The sequence below is a fragment of the Agelaius phoeniceus genome, chromosome 17, assembly GCF_051311805.1.
Source record: "Agelaius phoeniceus isolate bAgePho1 chromosome 17, bAgePho1.hap1, whole genome shotgun sequence".
Classification (NCBI taxonomy): domain Eukaryota; kingdom Metazoa; phylum Chordata; class Aves; order Passeriformes; family Icteridae; genus Agelaius; species Agelaius phoeniceus.
The window spans coordinates 13,101,736-13,127,281 of NC_135281.1; the positions used below are offsets into that span (position 1 = coordinate 13,101,736).

Genomic DNA, 25,546 nt, shown 5'->3' on the forward strand with positions numbered 1-25,546 from the left:
CCGCCGGAGTCCCCGCCCGCGCCCCCCGCTCGCTGTTGTCCCCCTTGGGCGCTGAGGGACCACTCGACCCCCGGCAGCCGCTGCTCCTTCACCCGGTGGCGTTTCGGGGCTGACCCGGTGACAGGAAGCACCCGCGGCTCCTCCCTGTGCCCTCCCGCTCCTCCTCCTCGCCCATGTCCATTCCAAGATGGCCGGTAAGTGGGGCCGGCGGGCGGGCGGCTCAGCCGGGGCTGCCGCCGTCCCTCCGAAACCAACCCCCTGGTATCTCTCTTCTGTTTTTTGTTTGTAGGGATCCCTTTGTATTTTGTGGATTTGCAGGATGACTTAGATGATTGTGAGTAACTGTTTTTTATTTTTCCGCTCCCTGTTCAGGCCCGCGCTCCCACCCCGGGGTCCTCCTGTCGCCCTCTTTCCCTCTCCGCATTTTCACCCCGGTGAGGGCGAGGGGAGGATTTTGTGGCAGTTCTGGCAGGTGAAGGGTCCCGGGGTGTTGGGACCATCCCCGCTGGTTCCAGTGCCCGCTGGGCTCGGTGTAAACAGCAGCTCCAGCAGCCTGGGAAAGGCGCACGGAGGGACGAGGGGATCAGCCCCGCTCCTGTTGTCAGTGGGAATTAGGACACTTAGCCCAGGGATTGCTCAGCTCAGCAATGAGACTTTCCAAAGCTGTAGGGGCTATGAGGAGGCGTTTTCTGCTGCTCCTGCAGCTCGGGATGAAGGGAAGATCTCCGTGTGTGCTCCGGTTGGATCGCACAAGCTGCTGGGTTTGGGTTGGGTACCGAGCCCCGGTCCCGCAGCAGGGAACGGCTCCATCACACACCCGTGTAGTGCAGGGCTGTGTTCCAGAAGAGCTGGGCACCTGTCAGACGTGAACCAGCCTGGTAAGCGCTGGGACTTCAGGAGATAAAGCTTTGACAGTGATATGAACTTCTGTTGCCTTGGAAAGCCGCTCTCTCTGTGGGGTGGCTTCCTTGACGCTTTGGATTGACTTTTCTATTAAAAAAGAAAGATGTTGTATTCGTTTCTTGTGTGAAACTTTATTTGTTTCTCACGAGACTTTTATTGTTTGATACCGCTTGGAAATGTGAAATAGGTGGCCCCATCCCACCCACCTTCCCAGCTGAGCATGAGAAGCTGATTTAGGAGAAAGGTGGTTTTCAGGAACACCAGGGCAAATGTTGGAATACAACTGGGACCTGAAGTCTTCCGTTTGGAAGGTGTGCAGGGACGTTGCCTCTGTGGGAGGAGCTGGTTCTGTGCAGTTCTCTTGGTTGTTGCTCTCAGTCTTTGAGGTTTCTGCTTTTCCCTAGTAGGTAGCAGTGTGTAAAGTGTGAGAAGTAGAAATAAAAGCAAACTCAAAGGTCGTTTTCTTATGGGTTTTGGCCTTGGACCATCGCTGGGAGTGTTTGTTGTCCATTAGTGTTCACTCCTTGGCTGTTCTGTTTAGACTGTCACAGATTTTTTTGCCAAGTTGATTAAGAAGCTTGATGCTTGTAAGGCAAAACTCGAGTGAACAAAAATGTCCAGATAAAGACAGTTTTGCTATAAGTGGTAATTCATAAAAGAAGTTATTCCAGGATGAGCATGGAAATGAATGTACCTTTTAGAGATTTATGAAAATGGAATTATTTAAAAATATTCTTTGATTATGTTAATTAATTTGACGTTGCCTTTAGAATTATGGAATTAAGAGCTCTCTGTTGTAGCAGAGTTCAGGTGTCCCATGACTAAGATAATGTTGTCCAGAGACTAGGCTAGCAAAGAGTTCAGGATGTGTTTCAGGAAAGCCTCAGTGAAATAAATCACTGGAACTGGATTCTTACTTGCTTAAGTAAATAGGTGCAATAGTGTCATGAACACTGAAGATCAATTGTGTTGAAACAGGAAGTCTAGGGACTTATTCTGAATGTGGGAAAAAGCTGTAGTAAAATCTAGCTAAATTCAAGTGCAGCTTAAAAGTTGCTTTTCATAAGGTAATGGGTCATCTGGAAGAAAGAATTAGTTTATTTATGCCCTTCGTGTAATTAATAAGAAAGTATTTCAATAATTTGTTTTTCCTTCTACAAGCACCAGGAGGGAGAATTACCTTCTTGAGCTGATTAAATCATTGTGCTAGGTGCTGGTATTTACTGGTTTGTGCTGTGAAATCTGAATAGTGACACTGGGGGATGACATTGAATTGCTCCACTAGGTCCTGTGACCCTGAGTTTCTCACACCTCTGAGCAGCATTTAAGCACAGTGAACTCAAGTTCAGCTGTGAATACTGTCACCTTTATTTCTGTTTATAGGTGAACAGATTTCAAGCTCACTTTTTTGATCTAGTTAGAGGGAAAAATACTGAATAATAGATGTACCTGTGAAGGAAGATTAGATAACAAATACTAGTTCACTATTTGGGATTTGCTTTATTTGGTGTATTCTGAAACCTGTGGGTATCCATTGTGTCCTATTTTATGGAAAAAGAAAACTAAAATTCTTGAGAGCAGACAAAATGGATTCTGCCATGATTATTCCTTACTTGTGTGTAGTGAGAGTGTATGGAAAAAATGTCAGGTATTTAACTCTCAATCCTGGGCATAAGTAGTGGTGCTCTGTTTTCTCTCTGCTCTTGGAGGCACTGGTGTGTGCTTAAGTACTTTAAATGAATAATGGAGCTGCTCCATGCAGTAAAATTAAACGTGTACATGATGTTTACAACATTAGCCCCAGGTGTGGTATTGTAGTCAAAGTTAGAACTGGGATTTATTTCATTGTTGTTTGAACTGGTAGGAATTCTGCACTATTTGAAGTGAACTAATAGCTTTAATTGTTAAAGTGTTTCTAATTAGGGACAGGTGGGAACTAGGCCAAGCTAATGACAAGTATATTGATTCTGATCAGTCTTTCTTTGTGTAACAGGTGCCTAACCTCAAAACTCAGCTACTGAGTGGCTGGCCTGTGTGAATTTCCAATATATACACTATAATTGCATAGACACAAGGGTAGTCAGAGTTTGTTGCAACCTCAGAAGGGAAATCTGCAGATGCTGTGTAACTTCCCCTGAGCCGTCAGGGGCACAGAAGTTTCTTCTGAAGCAGCAAATCTGGATCTTCCCTCTTCAGATGCCTTGACTGGGGGGAAGTCCCAAAGCAGATTTATCCCAGACAGATCTGGGCTCTGCAGAGTGTTTACACTTGTGCAGAAAAATGGTTTGAACCAGACAGACCCTTCTGTTAGGAGCAGGCATGAGAAATAATAATGACCACTGGAGGGGAAAGAAGAGTGTCAGTGCAATATGTCATCATTTTAAAAAGCTGGGAATAATTAGCATCTGTTTCCTATTGTGTGGCTGTGGGTTCACTTGTAGTATTTGTGTGCACATTGGAAATGTCAATGTTTAATCTAATCCCACAGTTCTGTTTGTTTGAGATCTATTGAATTTGTTGAGCATGTTGTCTGTGAGAAAAGCAGAATTTGGAATTTCTGTAGTATTTTAACTCACCTGGCTTCCTTGGAGACCTTAAGCCAATCTGCTTTTTTTCCCCTGAAGACCCAGATATAGCATTTTTCTCCAAGTATGTTCAGATGACTTCCTCTTTTACTGAGTTGTATTTCTGAGTGTGTTTTGACTTTTGCTGAATAATTGGAAAGCAGAGTTTTATATAGGAAATGTTGGGAAAAAACTGAGGCTTGGAACAGAAGGATTTTTAACATATCAAGTGAGAGAAGAGTGGCTTTACACAGAAAAAAGCCCATAGTTAGTAGGTGCAGCAGGGAGCTCCCAGCACCTTCACAAGTGCTGTGAAGTTGAAGTTTTTTCCCAAAGTTTGTGATGTGCAATTGTCAGCTGAGCCCTCTTAAATCAATGCATGTGGATCCTCCCCTGAAAGGGCAAAGTAAAGCTTGTTTAAAGCCGAGGATTTTGACAATTAAACTTTAAAGCTTGAGTTTACAAGTCTGTGTGCAAGTTTGTACTCAAATTCATTAGATACAATTTAAGACGATTTTGTAAGCTGTTTGCAGTGATGTGCAATTACTTTTCTTTTAAAGAAATAGTTACTGGTTTCTTGTATTTTACATTGTAACATCTCTTGCTGACTCTTGAATTTATTTTTTTTTTTTGGTTACTTTTCATGTCTTTCAAGTTGGCTTTGAAGATTATGGACCAGACTGTGATAGCATGAGGATAACAGCATTCTTGGATATTCCTGGCCAGGATAACTTAACTCCACTGGCTCGTCTAGAGAAGTATGCCTTCAGTGACAATGTATTTAACAGGTAAGGGCACAGCAGGCACACTTGGTGCCACCTGAGTCTGAGTGCACTGTGCATGGTTAGATCTTGCTGTGTCTTTCATCATTCTCCCAAATACTTGCCTGGTGTTATTTCTATTTGAATAACTTGTAAAACACTTCCATGAAAAGAGATTTTCAGTCTTGATTATCAAATAAAATCTCTTGATTCCATCTTTATTTTGTTGGCATTGGAATGTTCAGGGAACAGCTTGATCTGTTTTGTGGTGCCATTTACATTTGATAAGTTCCCCTTCCATCCCATCTAAGTGTCACTGGCTGGCTTTTAAGGCAATTGTTCTGTTCACTCCACAGGCAAATTATTGCCAGGGGTCTTCTGGATGTCTTTCGAGATTTCAGTAGCAATGAAGAAGATTTTCTGACTGTAATGGAAATAGTGGTCAGGCTCTCTGAAGATGCAGGTTTGAAAGTTTGCTTTTGTTTGTTTTTTAATTTGTGTCAGTTATTTTACGTAAATTGCAACATAGGAAATGCTGACTTCCCATTTTGAGAAGACAATGAATGAACTAAGGAAGTTGAATCATCTAGCAGGAAGATCTGTCAGTGGAAACAGATTCATTTTTATCTCTTGGTTTTGAAATATTTTTTATGGAGATGTTAACTGAAAGGCCTATTCTTAGTGTAGGGCCTGAAGAAACATTTTTCAAGAAATTTGTTAAATTTGATTTGTTGTATCTGGTTGAAGTGGCACAGAGCAGTTTTTTGTTTTAATAGTTCTTGTGCATACATTCATGGTGACTGATTTTCCAGCTTGTGATCTCATTTTATTGGATTGATTTGGGAACTGATCCCAAGTCTCTGAACTGTGATGATGTATGTGAGGCTACTCTGTTTTATTCAGCTTTCCCATAAGAACAGGCAATCTCTGTGATGCTATTTCTATATTTTGGTTATTTTAATTTTCCTCTGTTGTGAAAACAAAGAAAAATGCTACCTTTTTTTTAAGGTACCTGATCTTCATTTCATATTTACCAATGTAATCTGACTTTTATTTCCAGAGCCAACTGTTCGCACAGAGCTGATGGAACAGATTCCTCCTATCGCCATCTTTCTACAAGAAAGTCGACCAAAATTCCCAACAGCATTTTTTGAATACCTGATGCCCATAGTAGTGAGGTACCTCACAGATGTTAACAATCAGGTAGGAAAAACAGACAAGAGGAGTTGAATCTTTGGAAAATTCTGTGTGGTTCAGTGGATTTAAGGCATGAGAAAGAGATAAGAGGAAGTTCCACGTTGGTTGATATCTGGCTTTTATGTAGTGCTCTGTGTTTATTGGTTTCAGTACATTCTGCTAGGGAGGTCTGATAATTTTTTTTTGTTTGTTTTTAATACTTCCCTTAGCAGATAGATAATGGGAGACTTCAGGGTTTGTCTGACAGCACATGGACAGAACCTGTTACAGGAGTCATGACTTGAAAACTCTGTCTTCTACTTCATCTTTTATCTTCTTTTCAGAATGTGATGAAATGTCATCTAATGATTGTATTAAACTTTAGTATTTGTTACTAATTCCTTATGATAATAAACTAAGACTTTTTTTCTGGGTTTGTTTTTTTTGTGTCCATTCAAAGGATAGAGGCTTTTGTGGTTCTTGTATCTGTAAATGTTGTTTTTATAGTGACAGACTGGTTTTGTGTGTTTGTTTATAGGTCAGAAAGGCAGGCCAGGAAGCACTGCTGATACTGCTGGAACAAGATCTCGTGGCTCAGAGTGACATTGAAAATAAGGTGTGTCCAATTCTGCTGGACCTCTCTGCTCCTGACAGTGATGATGAGTACAAGGTGGAAGCTGTCAATGTAAGTTGATAACATTAATTTATAATGGTGATTAGGTGAAGTCCAGGAATAGTGCTGACATTGAATAAAGTAAGCCATTAAACTTTGTGTTTATTCAGTAAGATATTTGTATTTTTACTTTAACAAAACAAGTCTTTAAATTTTATTCTGAATTTTTGAAAATATCAGATTTAGAGAGACCATCTTTATGCTTCAGGATGCTAAATGATGTCAAAATAGTAGCTGAATAGCTTTAAAATACAATTGGTCCTTGGCAGCCTTTTTTAAAATTCTTGTTAGGATTGTTACATTTCCCAGAGTGTTCTTTACATTTGCTTTACCAGGTTTCACAGTAATGTTGTAGAAATGTGACCTGATCTCTGTTCTGAAGTGTTCTGAAAGAAACATTGCCTGCTGACTTTCAAGAAATCAGTTGACTCCACAGAAAAGTGCTGGTGTGTAATTACATTTCAGCATGGATATCTGACACTTGACCTGTAAAATATTTTACCAGCTAGATTTTCCTCTTCCTTGTTTGGGAGTTGGGAATTGCTTAGGCAATTTTCCAGGATGACATCTGAGCACCAGATGCCTTTTAGGAGTTTGAAAATTTGTAGGAAAGTCCTTGAATGGTCTGTTCCTTAGTTGTTGAACATTCTATTACAAAGGCAAGCATTTATTCCTAGAAAGGAATAAAGCTTATTTTTTGTGAAGGTAGAAAGCTTCAATATTTTTTGAAAAATAAACCCAGAAAGATGAGGACTGTAATCTGATGATGTTTGTGTAAGCATTAAACCCCTGGTGCATCAGAGCCCCTTGCTCTCTCCCTTTGCAAATACAAGAATCACAGCAACTTCTCCCAGAAAGTGGGAGCTGAAAGGAAACACCCAGCCCAAAGCACATGATTTTCACAGCAGAAACATGGTTTGTGTTGGTAGAGGAAACTGATGGTTCCTCAGAGAAAGCTGAATTAAGGAGCATGGTGCTAACTTCCTCTAATTATACACTCTTAACTCCTAAAATTCCTGGGCACCATTCCTGTAAAGTGTGCAGGGGCTCACATAAATAACTCATTTTTCTGGCACTCCCATTTTTGTGTCCTGCTGACACAAAACTTCTATTTTATTGTGCTATCTGAGCCTACAGCTGGGACTGTGCATGTTTTGAAGTATCTGAGCTGTTAAAGACCAATCTCTTACTTGCATGCTGAAGCTTGGGATATTTCTAATATGCTTCAAGAATGTGGTTTTTATAAGATCCTTAGTGCAATGGAACTTTTGTCTTCCCCATACAAAATGCCACATTGCAAACACCTTGAAAACAAATCTATTAATAAAAAGTCTATTTAACCAGATAAAAAAGACAAGGAGTTAAATGCAGAAATGTTATGTTCTGGCATAGAATGATTTAAAGTAAAGCTGTGTTTGTGCTTTACATAAAACAGGTGTATGGAAATACAAATAATCTGGAGCAGTTTCGTGTATTTGATTGTAATCACTGTCTTGCTCACTGAGGTAATTTTTAGGAGGAATATTTAGCTGTGCTTAAAAGCTTTATAATTTTCTTCTCCTTACTCATATTCCTTTCCTGATTTTCAGATAATCTGTAAAATGGCTTCTATGTTGAGCAGAACAACAGTTGAGCACATGCTGCTTCCTCGTTTCTGTGAACTGTGCAGCGATGGGAAATTGTTTCAAGTCCGAAAGGTTGGTGTGTGCCCAGCCCTACAGCACCTGGCAAGGAGTTTGTGCTGCTGTTCAAGTGCTCTCCCACATAGTTTAGTCATAACTCTAGCTGATAGAGTTCAAAGCATCTGGAAGAGAGATTTTGATTTATTGACATGGTTCTCAGTTTCTGTGGTTCAGTAAAGGAACAGATAATACACTTTGGCCAGTAGATTGGGTCCAGTAGTTGAACTAGTCTTGCACCATGTTTTTTGTAAGCTGCTGTGCTTGGTTATAGGATAGTTGCAACTTTTATAATTTCTAGCATCTTATTTCAAAATCCAAAAGTAATAGACATTTGAGACATCCTTTCTTTAAAAAGAAATCTGTTATTATTGAAAGGAGAAATCCCCAAAGTGTAAGGCTTACTTTAACTCATGTTTGAGTACAAAAGGAAACTTGTAGCATAAGAAGTATTAAAATACTTGTGTAGACTTAAGGGTCACACCAAGCTTCAGCTTGTTCTGCAACATAAGCTGCACTTGCTGGACTTTGAGCTGCTTTTATTGCCTTGCAAATAAGCCCAGAGAGTGACTAAAATGTGTATGAACACAGCTCTATGTTAAATGATTTCAGATTTTGCCAACATCTTTTTCCAGCCTGAGGGGATGTCCCTTTTGCCTTAATTGGAGCTCTGTAATGGCCTGTAAATGGCACGAACTTGAGACCTTGATTAAACTTTGCTGCAGCAAAGCACTTAAGCCACCTTGAGCTGGGTAGTGCTGTCAGTACACCTAAGTCCTGACCCTGGTATCATGTTCTGGCCTGCTTTGGGTTTGACAGCTGCTGCTCAAAGTGATTTAAACTTTCATGGGGGCTTATTGTCCCTTCTGGTGCTTACTGGAGCAGATGATGCTCCTCATGCAGGAACCTTTATTACTATTGATCCCAAAGGCATGTGGTGTATGGACACTTGCTCAGGGACTCTTTGTTTGGATGAGTTAATATTACATGATGCAGTTACAGGCCTGAAATTGGAAGAGTCAAAACATGTGCAGTTGTTTGATGGGATAAATAATGCATGGTGGAGTTGGTAATCAAACTGATGCCCTTGAAAGAGACACAGTGTTATTAATGACTTTTTATTTCTTAGATTTGTGCAGCTAATTTTGGTGACATTTGTAATGCAGTTGGGCAAGAAGCCACTGAAAGACTTCTGGTATGTAAAAACCAAATCAATTTGCAAGACCTGTATTTCTCAGTTCAGAAAGTTTAATAATGAGTTCCTTTATTGTCTTCTCTATAAATTAATCAGTGTGCATGCATTTTTTAATTGATTTGGCTAAGGCCTTTGTTGCAATTACACAGCAAAACTGGGAATTAAGAGAAATGCAAAGTTCTTCCTTTGCAAAATATGTTTAACAATGTAATTGACAGCAGATATATATATATGTATATATACATGTATTTATGTATACACACACATTGTAGAATTCCCACTTTCATTTTTCCCTGAACTAGATGATCATCGTTTCAATTATGATTTCAGGGAAAATAGGCCATTAATAATTCTTTTTATTCTTTCTTTCTGCAAATAGTTGTACACACATTCCTAATGGAGTGAAAGACAGATGGGTTTTTCCAATTCCTTTAATTAGTGTATGCATTTAACCTGTCCCTCTTTCTTCTGTTCTTTACTTATTGTCTCCAGTTTTCAAACAAATACTTTGATATTGCTGCAGTTTTTGTTTACTCTTTAATTAGTTTTGGATTGGCTTCTTTTTGGCAGATTCCCAAGTTCTTTGAGCTGTGTTCTGATAGTGTGTGGGGAATGAGGAAGGCTTGTGCTGAGTGCTTCATGGCAGTGTCTTACACCACGTCCCCAGAGGTGCGCAGGAGCAAACTGTCCCCACTGTTCATCAGCCTGATCAGTGACACCTGCAGATGGGTGAGTAACTGCCTCTGGCATGCATGGATGCCTCCTCCCAGGCAGATCCTAAACAAATAATGGGCAACTTTAGCAATGCTCTGAAGTGCATTTGCTGAGATCAGAGCTTAATGTGCTAAAAAGTAAGCTCTAATGAAATAGTTTCTTTTGTCTCCTCTCTCTCAACAGTTTATAAAAGTTTATAAATTTAAATACTCTTCTGAGAAAAGGTTGCTTGTCTTAAATAGATGAGTTGAAGTAAACAGATGTCCTTCAAATTTATAACTCCCAAAAGATTTCTGTACAATGATTGTAGATACATGCTTAGGTGTATCACCCTTTGCTTAAGTGGCACTTACTTGGTAATTGGGTTATATTTGGTACTAAATGAAGCTGTTATGTTAAGAACCTATTGGTTCTTACCAAAAATTGCACCAAATTTAGATTTTTCAGCTCTGTGAGAGTTGCATGAAGCCTGACTGTTGCTGTCACACCACCACAGGTTCGTCAGGCTGCTTTTCAGTCTCTTGGCCCATTTATTTCTACCTTTGCAAACCCTTCAAGTGCTGGTCTTTACATTCGAGAGGATGGGACACTGAGTATCCGACCACCAGCACAAGATGTGAATTCCAATCCCTGCCAGCCAAGCAACAATATCACTGTGGTGTCTTCCAGTGCAAATGCTGCACTGCCCAGGTAAATCCTGGGAAAGGTGGGATGTAGTGGAGGGGTTTAGAAAAAGAGGAGTTTTGTTGTTTGTCAAAGCTAAAAATTCAATTTGAGAATGCAGTTCCAGAAAAGGTCTGAAGAGTGAGATCACCCATTTGAGTGTAACCACATTATTGAAAAATTCACTTTGGCTTCACAGGAGGGCAAAGGGAAAACTGGTGAGGTAAAGCATAGTGGTAACAAATTCTGTCTTTCTTTAGAGAAAAGCTTCTGTTGTTGCTGCTGTCTTTTATCAAGCATTTAACTGAAAACTTCTTGTTACAGAGTACTTGAAATTTACTTTCAATAACTTTGTTTCTAGCTCAGAACAACCAATGGAAATCAAACCGGAATCTTCAACTGAGGAGACTTCAGCAGAAGTTCGTACAAAGCTCTCTGAGGACCTAAATAAAAATTCATGGGAAGAAAGTTCGGGTTGTTGTGCCAGCCCTGGAGAAGATGCCTCTGGTTTGTGTCAGGGTGACCAAACTGCTGCTGGTGCCACTGAAGGCACGAAGGAGAGCAGCATTCCGGGGCTGAGCTCGGGGCTGCCGCCTGCCGAGGACGTGTTCAGCACTTTCCTGTACTGGCGCCCTCCTCTGCCCGACATAAGCCAGGACCTGGAGCTGCTGCAGTTCAAGGCTGAGAAGCACAACGAGACCTGCTCTGGGCCATGCAATAACTGTGTTGCTAGCAATGAAATAAAAAAGGTGCTAGAAAGCTTACAGGAGCACATAGATGATCCAGATGTTCAAGGTGAGACTCTGTGACAGTAAAATTGGGTTTTCTCTGAGCAGGTTTTCTGGCCTTTACAAAACACTTGGCTGCATTTTAATTAGCTTGATCTTCATAGGGTGATGAACCTACCTTGAGTAGTAAATTATAGTAGAAGGTTATGCAACAGCTTTTTTCATAAGACCTAAGTTATTTCTAGAGCAGCTGGGGAAATGTTCCTGGCTTCTGTTTCCATGAAAAATAAATTGATCTAAAGACAAAATGGAAAACAGCTTGTTAAAGACAGTTTTAACAGGTTTTCAGTATTGTAGGTACTGTGGGATTAGTGACAGTGCTACGTGTTACAAGCTGAATTCATCTAATATTGGCTGACTGAGAATGGCCCTAATTTCAAGTTCTTCCTCCCTACCCACCTGAAACAGGCCTTTGTCAAAAGCATTGGAAGGATAGTGGGATAGTGGGATATTGGGATATTAGGATATTGGCCTGATAGTGGGATAGTGATCTGTGCTTCATGGACCAAATCCTTCTTGTCATCCATAGTCAGCTCAGTTTCCTGTTTTCACCAAGTCTCTTGAGTGCTCTGCAGTAAAATGCCTTTTGCTAAATGTTTGCTAATACAGCATTTGTGTGCAACTCCTACTGGGCTACCTTTTATCTTTTCAGATGAGTTAATTACAAGTTTAATGCCTTTAAATGCAGAAAGGAGACTAAATAACCAGCTTTTGCTTTATGCAGCTCAGGTCAAAGTGTTGTCTGCTGCTCTCAGAGCTGCTCAGTTTGATTCTGTTGGTGACTGTGATGCCAAAAAAATGGAAGAAAGCGGTGACAATCTTCAGAACAAAATGATTTTGGATGAAACAGGGGTTTCAGATGCTGCCTGCAACCAGGTGCAGGGGGACACTCTTTCATCCCCTGCCTCCCAGGATGACATCAGTGACCAGTCAAGCACCAGTGTGCTGAAAAGCACAGTAAGTACACACTGTGTGCTCCATGTCTGAGCTGTGTGGGGCTATGTAGTCCTGGCATAACTGACCCACTTTTGATCCAAAGCCTTTGAACATTACTAGACCAAAGCTATCATATTCTACTTACTCTAATTAACAAAAGAAAAGCTATTAAGGGTTATCATTTCTGTTTGCACACAAATGACCCAGGAGGTAAAGATTTGCAGTAGTCTTGTACAGGTTGTTTTTTCTGATTAAATTCTGTTGAGTATAATTTAAGTTAATTTCAAGAACAAAAACTATTTAAAAGTAACCATCCAAAATGTGTATGAATGTTGGGTTTGAGATGTTAGATTGCTTTCTTTAGAAGTAAATTTTAACTCCTGCTGCCCTTCTTGCTGCTACAGTCTGTTTGCCTCAGTGTGCAACTGTTGTCTTTTTGTACTTGCATAAACACACTGAACAAGGCTCTGCCTGTGCAGGGCTGTTCTGAATCTGAGCTCTGTTGTTCTGCACTGTGATGCTTTGAAATAGCCCAAACAGCACCAAATCTCCTTCATTTCACTACCTGGTACCTTCTTTTACAGGACTCAGAGGAACAACACAGAGGAACCAGTGTCTTTTTGAGGAAAGAGCAAGAAAATAATCCACCATTTGAAGATGACAAGTCAAAATTACAGGTGATCAAAATGGCATCTAATGGATTTAGTGGAGTAATTAATCTTACCCTTAATGCAGTGGATCAGTTGCAGAATGTAAGGAATGCTCCAGAATTCAAGGAGAACCCTGTTTTAGATGAGAAAATTAGGAACATTCTGTTGCCTTTTTGGTGCCTTAGAGGCAACCTGTGCAACCAAGGTAGGCACTGACTGTCCTGCTCTGTCACTGATTCACTGTTTGGCATCACCATAGAAGGAACTTTGAGCTTGGTGGATGCAGAGTGTTGATAAAGCTGTAGTGACTGTTCCTTGCTGACTGCTCTGTTCTAATGAGAGGATAAATAACCACTGGAGCCATGTACCCTTGGTGAGGGTAACACACACAAGGGCTGTTGTGTCTCTGGTGTTTTGGTGCTGGCTGATTGGTAGAACTGTAGCACAGCAGCTGTGCTTTCTTTCTGCTCTTAAATGGAAGTGTGTCTGTCTGTCTGTCTGTAGGACATCATCCCTCAGCCTTTGCTGGACCAGTACCTGTCCATGACTGACCCTGCTCGGGCCCAGACCGTTGACACTGAGATTGCCAAGCACTGTGCCTACAGCCTGCCTGGGGTGGCCCTGACACTGGGCAGGCAGAACTGGCACTGCCTCAAGGACACCTATGAGACACTGGCTTCAGATGTACAGGTAAGAAAAAAAAGTTTTGTTACAAAAAATCAGAAGTTAGAGGAGATTTTTTCTTCAGTCTGTACTGTGGTTATAAGATCACATGATTTCATATAGAGGAATAAAAGTGCACTAAAAATATAAAATTCCAGATTTCAATCAGACTTCATAGATGTGATGAACACTTTCTGGTAGCCCTGTTTGTCCTGCTCTCTCAGTCCTCACATGGGGTAGTTCAAAGCTTGTGTGTTGTGGCCATGGTGCCTCATGCTTGCCCTGCTGCCCGTTTGCAGTGGAAGGTGCGGCGCACTCTGGCGTTCTCCATCCACGAGCTGGCTGTGATCCTGGGGGACCAGCTAACAGCTGCTGATCTGGTGCCAATTTTCAATGGCTTCTTGAAAGACCTGGATGAAGTGCGGATCGGTGTCCTCAAACATCTCTATGACTTTCTGAAGGTAGGAAAATGTAATGTATTTCTCAACATAAAATTTTTTGACTCCATTATATGAAGAGTTTTTGAATGAGCTGTGCATGTCTTGGTATCTAATCAATGTTTAGTTTTTCACCATGCTACCATTTTGTGTGTGTGCCTCTATTCCTTCTTTTAATGTGCCTCGCTTCTCTTTTCTCCATATCCCAACAAAATACCAAGCTGAAAACCCTTTGTAAATATGGTTGTAAATGCTGCTGGCTGTTGTAAACTGGGAAAATTGGCCCAGTAGCAATTTGTGTTTGGGGCTGGGAGAGAAGAGAGCAGATCCTGGTGGGCTGCTGTGGAATACACACAGATCCCTCAGCTTTTGGTTCTCTCATATCCAGAGATGGTGCTTTGGGTGTTGCTAAAGGGATGACTTCTTGCACTTTGGATGTCACTTGTGTGTCCAGGCACTCAGCTGACTGTGCACAGTTTTTAGGAAGCACCTTGTGATTGGTCACTTGCTTTCAAGTAGGAAAATGCACATAGGTGTGAATAGTGACACACCAGAGAACTGCAAGTCTGAAGTTTTATCAGTTTTATACCAGTAATGTTTTTCCTTTAGCTACTTCATGCAGACAAAAGGAGGGAGTATCTTTACCAGCTGCAAGAATTTGTGGTGACTGATAACAGCAGGAACTGGAGGTTTCGTTACGAGCTGGCAGAGTATGTAATTTTGTTAACTTCTGATTTTTAACCTGTATTACTAACTTGGAAATAAGTAATTACATTCAGAAGTTAGCACATCTCAATTAGAAGCTAAAAGTTTCTTTAGGAAAGAAAAAGCCACTGGCAGTTAGGGTTATCTGGGGGGAGTTGAGGGTGTTTGGGTTTTTTGATTTGTTTTTTTCTTTTTCTTCACAAGTTGTGTTGTAATGTGTGACTAAAACTTAAATGCCTGTGATTTAATAAAATGGAGATCTGGTTCACTTGCAGCTGATGAAACATGACAATCTGATTGATAATATTCAGTGAGAATTTATTAGTTCCAGTCTCTCTTGCAAAAATTAGTGAAATGCATGTAAAAAGTAATGTTTTTAATGTGTAGGAAAGAAAAAACAGTTCTTAGAAAATAAGTTGGTTTTTTTTTTTGGGTAGATTAACATCCTGCAGTTGTTTTTCTACAAGCCCTCTAGATATTTGCAGCACCATTGTAGCCATAGTTTGCAGATAAAGTCTGACCTCTGTGTTTATTTTGTTGCTGTGTTTGGCCTGTTGAGGACTTGCTCTCCCTTTGTAGCTTGGCACAACAAACTCACAGTGGTACAGAAGTTACACAGCAGCTCCTGAGCCCTGGTGGGGAGCTGCCACTGCCTGGGCTCTGTGTGGCTGCTGGTTCTGTGGCTGGAGGGACTTCTGGGTGGTTCTGTGATAGGAATTATTTTCTGAAGTGTAGATTTCTACACTGAGGTAAAAATTCAGTGTTTGCTTTGCAAGAATGTACAGGGTATTGGTTTGAAGCTGAAAAAGGCTTCTCATGCTTCTGTTTGTAGCTTTTGCTTTTTCTTTTACAATGTTGCTACACTGGTACGTGTAGCTTGGATCACAGTTTCTCTGGGCCTCCCTGATGGATTAAAGCCTGTACCAAGTGAGGAGAAGAGCAAACTGCTCAAGGGCTCTGTAGTAACTCTGCTGCTTTGGTGCTCCTTCCCCACTTTAGGAGCTGGTGAATACTTCACTCAGCACAGTAATGGTTTCCTTTGTGTTCCAGGCAGCTGATCCTGATCCTGGAGCTCTACAATCCCAATGATGTCTATGACTACCTAAGGCACATTGCACTAACTCTGTGCTCCGATAAAGTTTCAGAAGTTCGGTGGATCTCCTTCAAACTGGTAGGGGATTTAGTTCACTTCCTGGCAGGAGAGCAGCAAAGTGGTCCTGCAGAGGGTACCTGAAATCATTGTGTTTTCAGACAAGTAGGGTGAATAGGGATGTTTTGATAAACACAGGAATCAATATGGAAAAAAGTGAAGTGGAAAGTTTATAAAATATTTTGAGTTGTCAGACTGTCACAGATACTGACATTTTTCTCTGTGGTTGTATGTGAATGAGAAATCCTTTGAAGTGAATGAAAGCCAGCATATGTGAATTGGAAAACCATCCTCCATTCTGGGGAAAAGAAAACCAGAACAAAACACAGAACAACCAACTACTGATCTTTCCTCAAAGTTGATGTAATTTGTTAGGAAGCCTACAAGTAGAGCTGACTACATTGAATACAGTGTTCCTTGCAGAATTCAAATGAAATTGTCTTTTTAAATCGAAGGGCTGAAGCTGAAGTTTCATTTGTTCTTTTTGTTCCCCTCCTGTTCCCATTCCTTTGGCTCACAGGTTGTAGCAATACTGCAGAAGTTCTATGCAAACAGTGCCAGTGCCCTGGGATTGAATTTCATCAACGAGCTCGTGGTGCGGTTTCGCCACTGCTCCAAGTGGGTTGGGAGACAAGCCTTTGCCTTCATTTGTCAGGTTGGAATGTTCTCTCTCTGGTTCTATGTGTACATTAAATCTGGGGCTTTGCAGCATGTGGGCAAAACTGAAATTTGACTCACAATTTTTTTGGTTATTTTTGGTTTGGTCAGAGTCAGTGTGGTCTCAGTGCTGGCATCTGGCTGTCCCACCCCAGGCTGGATCCCTGTCTGGGGCTGTGCTTCCAGCTGCCACAGCTGGTCCTTGGCTATCTGCTATCCCAGTGGCCAACAGAGATGCATGGCCAAGGATTAAACACATGTTAGGCTAAAGGATCACAGGAGCTCTTCACACCACCAGCGGGTGCTGGATGCCAGGAACTGTTTCCCTCTTTACTGCCACCACTCACCCCCTCCAAACCAAAAATGCTTACCTTACTTGGGTAGCAGTGAGGAGCAAGGGTTGAACATTAAAAGAGAAAAGGGTGATGACAGGCAAGAGAGCAGCATTTCTTAAAATATTCTTGACAGAAATGAATCTGCTCTTTCTGGCCCATCTTTGGCTGAAATTCAAAATGGTAAGACACAGGGTGAGGTGTTCTCATTCAGAGCTTTTTTAACAGGCCAAATTAAGGACAAGGTGGAAAGAAATGAAAGGAATGGCAAATAGTGTATTTTTAACATAAATTTTGCTTTTTCTGTTGTGTGTTTGTCTCGTAGGCTGTAGTAGAAGAGGAGTGTATGCCTGTGGACCAGTTTGTTGAACACTTACTCCCCAGCCTTCTGAGCCTTGCATCAGATCCTGTGCCAAACGTCAGGGTCCTGCTGGCCAAGGCCCTCAGGCAGACACTGCTGGAGAAAGGTGTGCTCCTTCATTTCCTTACAAAGATCCAGCACCTCGGGCTCTCCTCTGGCAGCTCAGTGGGTGCAAGGCTGTAAAACAGAGTCACGCCCTGTAATCTAGCATTTAAACCCAGATTTGAGAGTACTGGAGTGTCTTTTCACCCTCGGAAGGTGGATGCTCATCCCCAGAGGGCCGGAGCTGCCTCGGCCGGCGCTGCAGGTGCCGAGCGGCCCCACACGGGGGCACTGCGGCCCCGCCAACCGCGCCCCGGGCGGCGCTGCCCTCGGCTCCGGCCTCCTCCTCACCCACCTGCGCTGTTCCGCTGGATCTCGGAGCTAATTCGTGTCCTGCCCTCTGATTATTCAGAGGAGGAAGCACAGAAATCTCCTATATTTTTTTCAGAATAAAGTATGGAGAAGGGTTTGGAATGTGTTGTACAGGAGCAGCTTCCTGTTGCTCATTGATACATTTCTATTCAGGGCTCGGCAAAAAAGTTTATCTTAGAAGTGTTTAAGTACCTAATAAGATGAATCAGAAGCAGCATATTTCTCTTTCTCTGTCAGCTTCCTTAGTTTCCTGTAGTTTCTGTAAGGGGACTATAAGCTGGATAAGCTGCCCTAGATGGTTTTGGCATTCTCTGTATTTCTGCACTACTTATGCTCTAGGGTTTATTCCTTTGGATTTGATTAAAATTGTCTTTTTTCTCCCCTTATTCCAGCTTATTTTAAAAGTGTTGGCAATCCTCATCTAGAAGCTGTAGAAGAGACCATTCTAGCCCTGCAGTCTGACAGAGATCAAGATGTGTCTTTCTTTGCTACCATAAAACTGAAACAGGATAACATGGACAATATCACCATTGAAAAACAAAACTAAGGAGTTGTTGTGCAGGGAAGGCTGAACAGCAGGATGGTTTTTCACCTTGTTTCTGTTAGTGTGAGTAATGAGGACAGATAAGGTGGGTTTTGTTACCTATTTGAGCAGGAAAGGGGGTGTTGAGAAACGTTACAGTCTTCATTTCATGACCTTGTTTCATCTGCAGCGGTGTGTTTGATTCCTGTGAGTAATTCCTTCCTTTTGGTTTTCCCTTTATAAATGGAGGTGATAACTCTGACCTCACCTGCACTTCAGTATTGTCTGTAAAGTCTTACACTACACTCCGTGTTTAAGCATAATTGGAATTTACATTTCATTTTTTAAACAAAATATTTCCATTAGTGCAAGTTTGCTATAAGCTTAAAAAGATTGCTCAATCTTAAAACCTGATTATAGCAAACTTTCCTGAAGCTGTTCTTTCCTCACTTTCATTATAATCTTTGTACTGTTCCACCGACTACATTTATTTGAAAAAAAAGTGTATATATGTGAATAGTTTTGAATTGTAACAAAAAATTATGAAGAACTTAATTCTGTACCAGTGGGAATAGCTCAAAAATCATTTCAGTTTTTAAAGTAGTTACACTGCTAGAATGAAGCATTGGTTGGTCATTTTTATGTGTGATACTTTTCAAAGCACAGAGAGCTCAAGATTCTTTGTATATTGTGAGGTTTCTATTAAGTTGTTCCTTCTGAGCTATACCCTTACAGTGTCACCAGATCATAGTAGCAGCATTTCTGACTGCCCTTGCAGGTGTCACAGGTCAGGTTTTGTTGCTGCTGCCTCTCCCAGGAGCAGGCAGACTGCAGAGTTCCTAAGTGGAAAATTCCTCCTTCAGCCCCAGCAAAGGTCACTTGAGTTGAGAGATTCAGTTCTGCAGCAGGAGCTGGAGCTGTACAAGGGTATCACAGAGAGATACAGGCTTGGGTCTGTTTGTTCTACATGCACACCTCATTTAACAAACACCTTTTAACCTGCCCAGTGGTTAAACCCCAAACAGCTTTTCCTAAGAAACAAAGGAGCTCTCAATTCTGCAAAACCCCAGTGGGGAAATGTTCTGGGGAAAGGTGGTGCCACAGTTTGCTCTGCACCCTCTGTGGGTTGTAGGGCAAGCTCTGGGGCAAACACCAAGTCAGACATGGAAGCTGAAGTGGGATGTCTCCTGTCTGTTGGGACAGGGGCTTGGAAGAAAGAGCAGAATTGTGTTAAGTCAAATTGAGTAGCCTCAGAGAAACTATAAAGCTTATACTTCTGCTGGACCCTGTCTTCTTTTGGATCCCAAATCTGCAATAATGTGGGTCCTGGAAAAAACAAAAGTCTTTTTTTTATTGTGGATTGAAACTTTGTCCAGCTCAAAAACTACTGCTTAAATACTAAAGAAATGGTTTCATGTGATAACAGTTACTTTCTTTCTGAGAGCAGAGTCCCTTCTCCTCAGCAAACAGTGTAAATATTCACCCTTATTTCATGTCCCATAGTAAGTAGTTCACATGGGGGAAGGTTTTCACAGCCATGCCTGTTTTGGTTCTGTTTGAATGTGGCAATACAGTGAGTAGGTTCCTCAGCTGGGTTCTGTATTTTGGGAGGGCTCACTTTTGGATGAGTTAACCAGTCATGTATTATAATATGTACAGTATTTGTAGCAAATTGTTTTCTTGTAAGATCACAAAATGCTCTTTGGGAGTTGCAAGCAGAAATACATCACTGCTACTGCAGCAAGCAGTGTAAACTCTGCAATATTCTACATTTAATTTTTTACAGTTTTTTTTATAATTTAAAACAAATGCTTCTTCAGTACAGATTTTTATGATTGCAATTTCTTAACAAAAAGACTCCTCAAGTTAATTTTTTCTAGTTCTAATATCTTTTTCTAATGCTGGCATTATACTGATATTTTCTAACAGTTCAGATTTTCTAAGGCCTTTCTGACAAGGTTTCACTTCTGTTTTTTATTATCAGTTCATTAAATTTCTCAGCACTGAACAGATTTTTTTAAGTGTGTGTATATGTAAGTATGTTTGAAATATACTGTATATAAATGAAATACCCTGAACGTTAACCCAACCCAGGTTGCTGTTTGTCAGATCACCTTCAATAGTTACCTTGACTTGCAATAATCCACTGGAAAACACAGGCTTCCATAGGGTTTAGCATGTTTGGTTAGTGTTCAGTAGGAGTTTTTAACTAGGATGTGTGTAAAGGGTAAGCCACCAGCTATAAAAGTTCACTAAAAGGCTGAACAAAGCTCTTTGTTTTTTAACACTATTTTGGTACCTCTCTGGCTCCCAAATTCAGGTCGGTTTTGAACGAGGCGATTTCAGTCGAGTGTTTAAAACCTCCTGTTCCACCTCCACAGTTGCATGTCCCAATGGGGGCCAGCATAGTTCTGGGATGGGTTTTTGTAGACAATGTGCAGGTCTGTTACCCAGATTTACCCTCTGCAAGTTTGTCCTTTGGTTTAGTTTTAAACTAGAAATGATTTCAGCATGACTAAAAGGCTGCACTTTACGTCTTGTCTAGACAAATGTATGCAATGAGTGTGTTCACGTGCAGTTCTCTGGGTTGTTTAAATTATGCAAAAATATGTATTTAAAAAGCCAGGTGGAGCAAAGTTAGGTAGTCCATCCACTTTCACAGCAGCAGTAAGAATATCACTTCTCAGCATTTCTAGCTAAGGAACATGACAAGAACAGGAGTTGGTGCAATATTGCTGGGATGCTGTAGGGAATGAGCCAGCACTTGTGATCCAAAGCATGTTGGTCCTGTTGTTTAGGTTTGAGCCTCACCTGTGGCCCTGGTGGGGTGAGCATGTGGCAGCTGTGTCACTACACCGTGGTGTTCAGAGCCCAGTTAGGTGGGGACACTCTGGAAGTGTCACCCATTTGTCTGAATAAAGAATCTATGTAACTTTCTATTTGTATTTATCTCAATAAATCCTGTGACTGTTTTATAAACCAACTTGTGGTAACTGATTTTTGTCGTGGGTGAGATGTGAGTGCATTTCTTGGTTAATGAAACCTGTCCTGGGTGTAAGCACTGTTGTCTGTCAGACCAGGACTGAATGTGGAATTATTTGTGCTCTGTAGTAAAAGAATCTTTAAAATCTTTAAAATCTTTAAAGTTTCACTTTAAATTGTTGGAACTTCCCCTACCTGTGGGGATATGGAACTTGCAGGGAAGCCTCCTTCCAGGCTCAGGCAGCACCTGAGCAGAGTTTTGTGTTCTTGGCAGCTTCACACCAGGGTGGTTTTGTTTTACCTGGGAACTCCAGGCTGCTGCACATCTCCCTGGGGAAGCTGAGTGTTGGAACTGGGGAGCAGAGACCTGGTCTTGCTTTGGCATTGCACAAACAACTTTTTAGCTCAGGGAATTTTTAAGGAGAAAGAAAGAGAAGCTGTTGTTACACCTGTTCCATATTTATCAATAGACACCAGAGGCTCAGAACACTGTGGCAATTGTTACATTCCCTTCTTAAAGTGAACCAAATGAACAGAAATTGTTAAATGCCAGAGTACAATACAGCTTATAAAGCCCAATAGACATCAGGAAACTGGTGCTGATTGGGCTCTTACATGTTTTCCTCTTGCTTAGGAAAGAGAATTGTAGTCAGCTTGCAATCTCCCTGACATTGTTCCTGATGGAAGCAGACAAAAAGTACCAATGAAACAGAAGGGCTGCAATTTAGTTAATTTATGCAAAACACAATCAGCATTCAAACTGGGAGTTACCAAGCAGAAATGTATTGATAGAAAAGCTGAAATACTCTGTGCATAAATTGTGAAATATTAAAACAGGATTTCAGAGAGACTCCTGGAATTCACATAACTCTAGGCCAGAGAAGATTCAGGAGGGAAATTTGTCACTGTCAAATTCATGAGGAGGGGCAGAGGGCCTGAGATTTAGTCCCCAGCACTCAGGCCTTGCCTCGCTGTGCTGCTCTGCTGTGGCACAAGAGCTTGGAGCAGTAAGGAAAAACAGAAACAGCTTTTCAGAAGAGTGAATAGCAGGGAGGATGATTGCTTATGAGGGGTGGCTGCTAAGGATCCATGGGAGGGAGGGAAGAGCAGGGAGGAAATGACAAAGGACTGAGGGAAATGGAGCTGCAGCTGAACTGGGGCACACAATTCCAGAGGCAGTCTGTCTGTAGCATGTCCACACATTCTGTGCCTTCATTTTCTGAATTTGCAGTGTTGTTGGGTTGTAACCACCAACTGTGTTCAAAGGCAAGCAGAAGCCAGCAGTGAGCTGTGCCTGAGGATCTGCTGACCAGTAGAGTTTGGGGAGGGTGGTGGTTTGCAGAGGGGAGCCAAAAGTTATTAATTTCCTCCTCTGCTTCCAGCAGCCTGTTTAGGTTGGTTTGATGCCTAAGCCAGGCTGCAATTGAGGTTTGTGCTTTGGTTTCCCTTTAGGTTCCAGTTCTCTGTACACTGTTCTGTTTGCAGCATTTGCTTGACATGACTGTCTGGTGTGGGTTGCTGGTGTTTTTCTGGAATTCCTGTGTGTACAGGAGCTAATAAAGGAACTGTCAGCTCAGAAAGCCCAGAAATACAGTTCTAGTGGCTTGGGACAAGAAATGCAGAGATCCCTTGGCCAAGCCTCTTCCATGGAATTTCTGATGCTATTTCAATTCATTTGGTTTCCAGTAGCCAAACAACCACTGGGGTCAAGCAGAAGTCAAGGTATAAAAATTCATGGCTCTGAGCCCCCTTACCTATGAGCTGCCATATGTTAGAGGAATGATCTAGACCACAGCAGTTGTCTTCTGTCCCCTGATGAGTGTTTGTATGCATAATTCAAACGTGTGCATGTGCTTGAATTCCAGCTTTTATTGATTGAATTGGGCTCTGATAATAAACAGTATAAATAAATCAGAAGGGGAGTTAAAGCACTGATGTGCTGGGGGGTTGGAATTAAAATGAGTGCAGTGACCTCGAGCAGGATGTAATTTCAAAAGTGCCTGAAATATGCTGATGACATAAAATAAGGCTGGGGAAGTTGGAGGGGCAGAGGAACAAAACAAACTCATTGAAAATGATTTGGATTTATCAGGATTACAGGCAGGTAAGTGGCTCATGCAGTTTATTGTAGGGGAGTGTGAGGTAATGAGGGCAGGGACCCAAAGTAATGAGAGTTGCAGTCAGTCAGGGTGGTGTGGAATGTGGATCAGAGCCTGTGGGAGGGCAGGTGCAGCGCCCATCACTGCTGCCAAACGTGCAGGGATCCTCTCTGCACGCTGCCCTGGCAGAGCACAAACCTTCCAGAGGCCAACCTGTGTCTGGTGGTGGTTTGTACATGAGGAGAGGAGAATCCAGCTTGTGATGTTACAGCAAACATGGTCTGTTACAGAGCTGCCTCATAGATCATCACACTGATTTCAGACTAGAAAAATTAAAAAATGCATTGTTTTGGACTGATGAGTGCCCTGACAGCCACGGGAAAGCAAAGGGAAATTGGCCAATCCTTCCAGTTGGCTAATCTGGAGGTGGATTCTGTGGTTTTGAAAATACTTGTTTTCTTCTGGTTTTCTTTCCTTCTTTTTAGTCCTAATGTCTATTTTAATTTTTTAAATGTTTCATTTATCCCCTCAATTGTAAGGTTTGGATTTTTATCAGTTGTGGCCAAACAGCTTTTGAAACCAAATCAAAGGCAGAAACAATAAAAGGAGAGCTCTGTGTTGAATTCTGTCGATGGCCTCACAGCTTGTATTGTTCTGATAGAATCCATATTAATTGTCTCTCTATAAAAGGCCTTTCTCTAACTTGACCTATATCTCTGCATGGCATTTTTGCACTTACTTTTCACTAAAGAAAATAGATATTTGAAAATACAATTTTCCTGTTTTACCTTTTAGGGCCCCAGTTTTACATATGCCCTGAAAGATTCCCAATAGTCCATAATTTCCAGTATCCTAATGCCTATCATTAAGGGCATATCAATAACACAGAGACTTCTCTCTTCCTTTGAGCTCTCTGTGCTACATCCCATGAAATCCTTTATTGTCTGGAAGCCACAGCTTCAGTTTGCCACAGCTGAGCAGGGCAGTGAGGAGCTACAGGGAAAACACAGCTGGGAAGGACAGAAGCTAAGGCAAGTCACAAATAATAACTTAATCTCCTACCCTAATCCTCGTGTCATATCAGAATTAAATCAGGAGTGGGGAAAGAATCCTTGAGGAAGTAAGAGATGCACTTGGGATTTTTTTCTTTTTGGACTATTTTCAGGGGTTTGTGGCCTCTGGTTGACATGGTGCCCCTGCCTGGGATACTGGGAATGTGCTGGATGCCCTTGGAGATGAGCTCTGCCCCAGCCAGGCGTGGACCTTGCTGTGATTTTGATGTTGTTGCAGAAATAAGGACAAAAGGATGAAGGGTGCCCTCCATGTTGTGGCATCCATTGGTTCTCCACAGCAAAGGATCAGTGTTGGCTACAATCTGCAGCTCAGAGTTCTGTTGTCAGCTTGGGCTGTTGTCACACACTTAGCTAATACCCTCCAGTAATTTTATTTCTTATTCACATGCACACTTAATGTCCTTAGTCATTAGACTGAAAAATGTTAACCTTGTCATAGTTAGTGACTGGAAGCAGAAAAGTCCATTTAATTCTCAGGGGAATGAATTCTAATTTTCTGCTTGTCAGAAAGTGGCATTTTACATATTTTTCTCTTTTCTTCCCCACCAGTTTAGTGCTAAATTTAAATGTGTATGTCATAGGAATAGACCTTTAGTCAGTGCTAAACACCCCAAAAGCCTTGGCAGGGCTCCAATGTATCAGAGCCTTGACCAAGAGCTGCTGCTAAAGCTCATTTCAGGCACTGCACAGAATGGGGGGGTGAGAATGAAAAGTTAAGAGATAAGAGGTCAGCTCAGAGGGCACATTAACATTGCATGTCAGGATGCATTTTTCCCCCAGCAAATATGGATGGATGAAAAGCAGCTCATCTGGAATAAGATGTCCAATGAAGAAATAAATTATGTTAATCAAGCAGACTAGTACTAATATTTGTCATTAAAATGTGACATCTTCTAATTAATGTCACAAATTACTGTGAACCTTTAAAAACCATACTGGTGGGAAGGGAAGTTGTCTGCAGATACTGAGTTCCCTGATCTATGAAAGAGAAGAGCTTGTCTTGAAAAATAGATGGCATTTATGGCAAAGAGAAATAATCCTCCCACAGATTACAGCTGTTCACTGCATTGTTATGCTGGTGGTCTTATCAGTGGATGTTTTATATGGTTCTTTTTATTTTATTTTTTGGATGCATTTTCATAAGGCTGTTCTGAGGAGGACATTGTGTACCCGGAGCTGGATGTATTTTGAGAAAGAGACACCACTACAAAGAACTGCGAGTTTAAATTGCAAAGATGGATGAAGTAAAAATGAGGGATGGTTATTTTGCTTTTTACAGATGGGAGCTGAAGCAGGGGAGGGACTGTTGTGGCCAAAGTCACCCTGGGAGTCCCTGGAATTGCATCCTGATCTTTGAAGTGCAGTTCCAGTACTTTACCCTATATTGTCTTGTCTTCCCTTGCTGCTGAGTGTGGATTTGATATGCACATGTGTGATGAGCCAAGGAT

General features: G+C 41.5%; 1 protein-coding gene across 2 annotated transcripts; it reads left to right on the forward strand.

Annotated features, from left to right (window-relative positions):
• Positions 1-55: 55 nt before the first annotated feature.
• On the forward strand, positions 56-20,927 carry LOC129127832 (serine/threonine-protein phosphatase 4 regulatory subunit 1-like). 2 transcript variants are annotated; one of them, XM_054644714.2, is made up of 20 exons: positions 57-194; positions 290-334; positions 4,123-4,255; positions 4,585-4,691; positions 5,289-5,431; positions 5,943-6,089; positions 7,667-7,774; positions 8,886-8,951; positions 9,522-9,680; positions 10,162-10,355; positions 10,690-11,123; positions 11,841-12,073; positions 12,637-12,729; positions 13,207-13,392; positions 13,665-13,826; positions 14,412-14,512; positions 15,558-15,678; positions 16,178-16,312; positions 16,972-17,113; positions 17,814-20,927. In XM_054644714.2, exons 1-20 carry the CDS (start codon positions 188-190, stop codon positions 17,966-17,968), a joined length of 2,871 nt encoding a protein of 956 aa, XP_054500689.2. In that variant the 5' UTR covers positions 57-187; the 3' UTR covers positions 17,969-20,927. The 2 variants fall into 2 exon arrangements, with proteins under 2 accessions (XP_077043525.1, XP_054500689.2); XM_077187410.1 differs by lacking the exon at positions 290-334 and having other exon boundaries at positions 56-194.
• The last annotated feature ends 4,619 nt before the right edge of the window (positions 20,928-25,546 follow it).

What these genes read in the sequence shown, in the direction of transcription:
- LOC129127832 (XM_054644714.2), top strand. An exon ending in CACTGGCTTCAGATGTACAG is followed by an intron (nt 13,393 to 13,664) that starts GTAAGAAAAAAA and finishes GCCCGTTTGCAG; the next exon opens with TGGAAGGTGCGGCGCACTCT. An exon ending in TTTCGTTACGAGCTGGCAGA is followed by an intron (nt 14,513 to 15,557) that starts GTATGTAATTTT and finishes TTTGTGTTCCAG; the next exon opens with GCAGCTGATCCTGATCCTGG.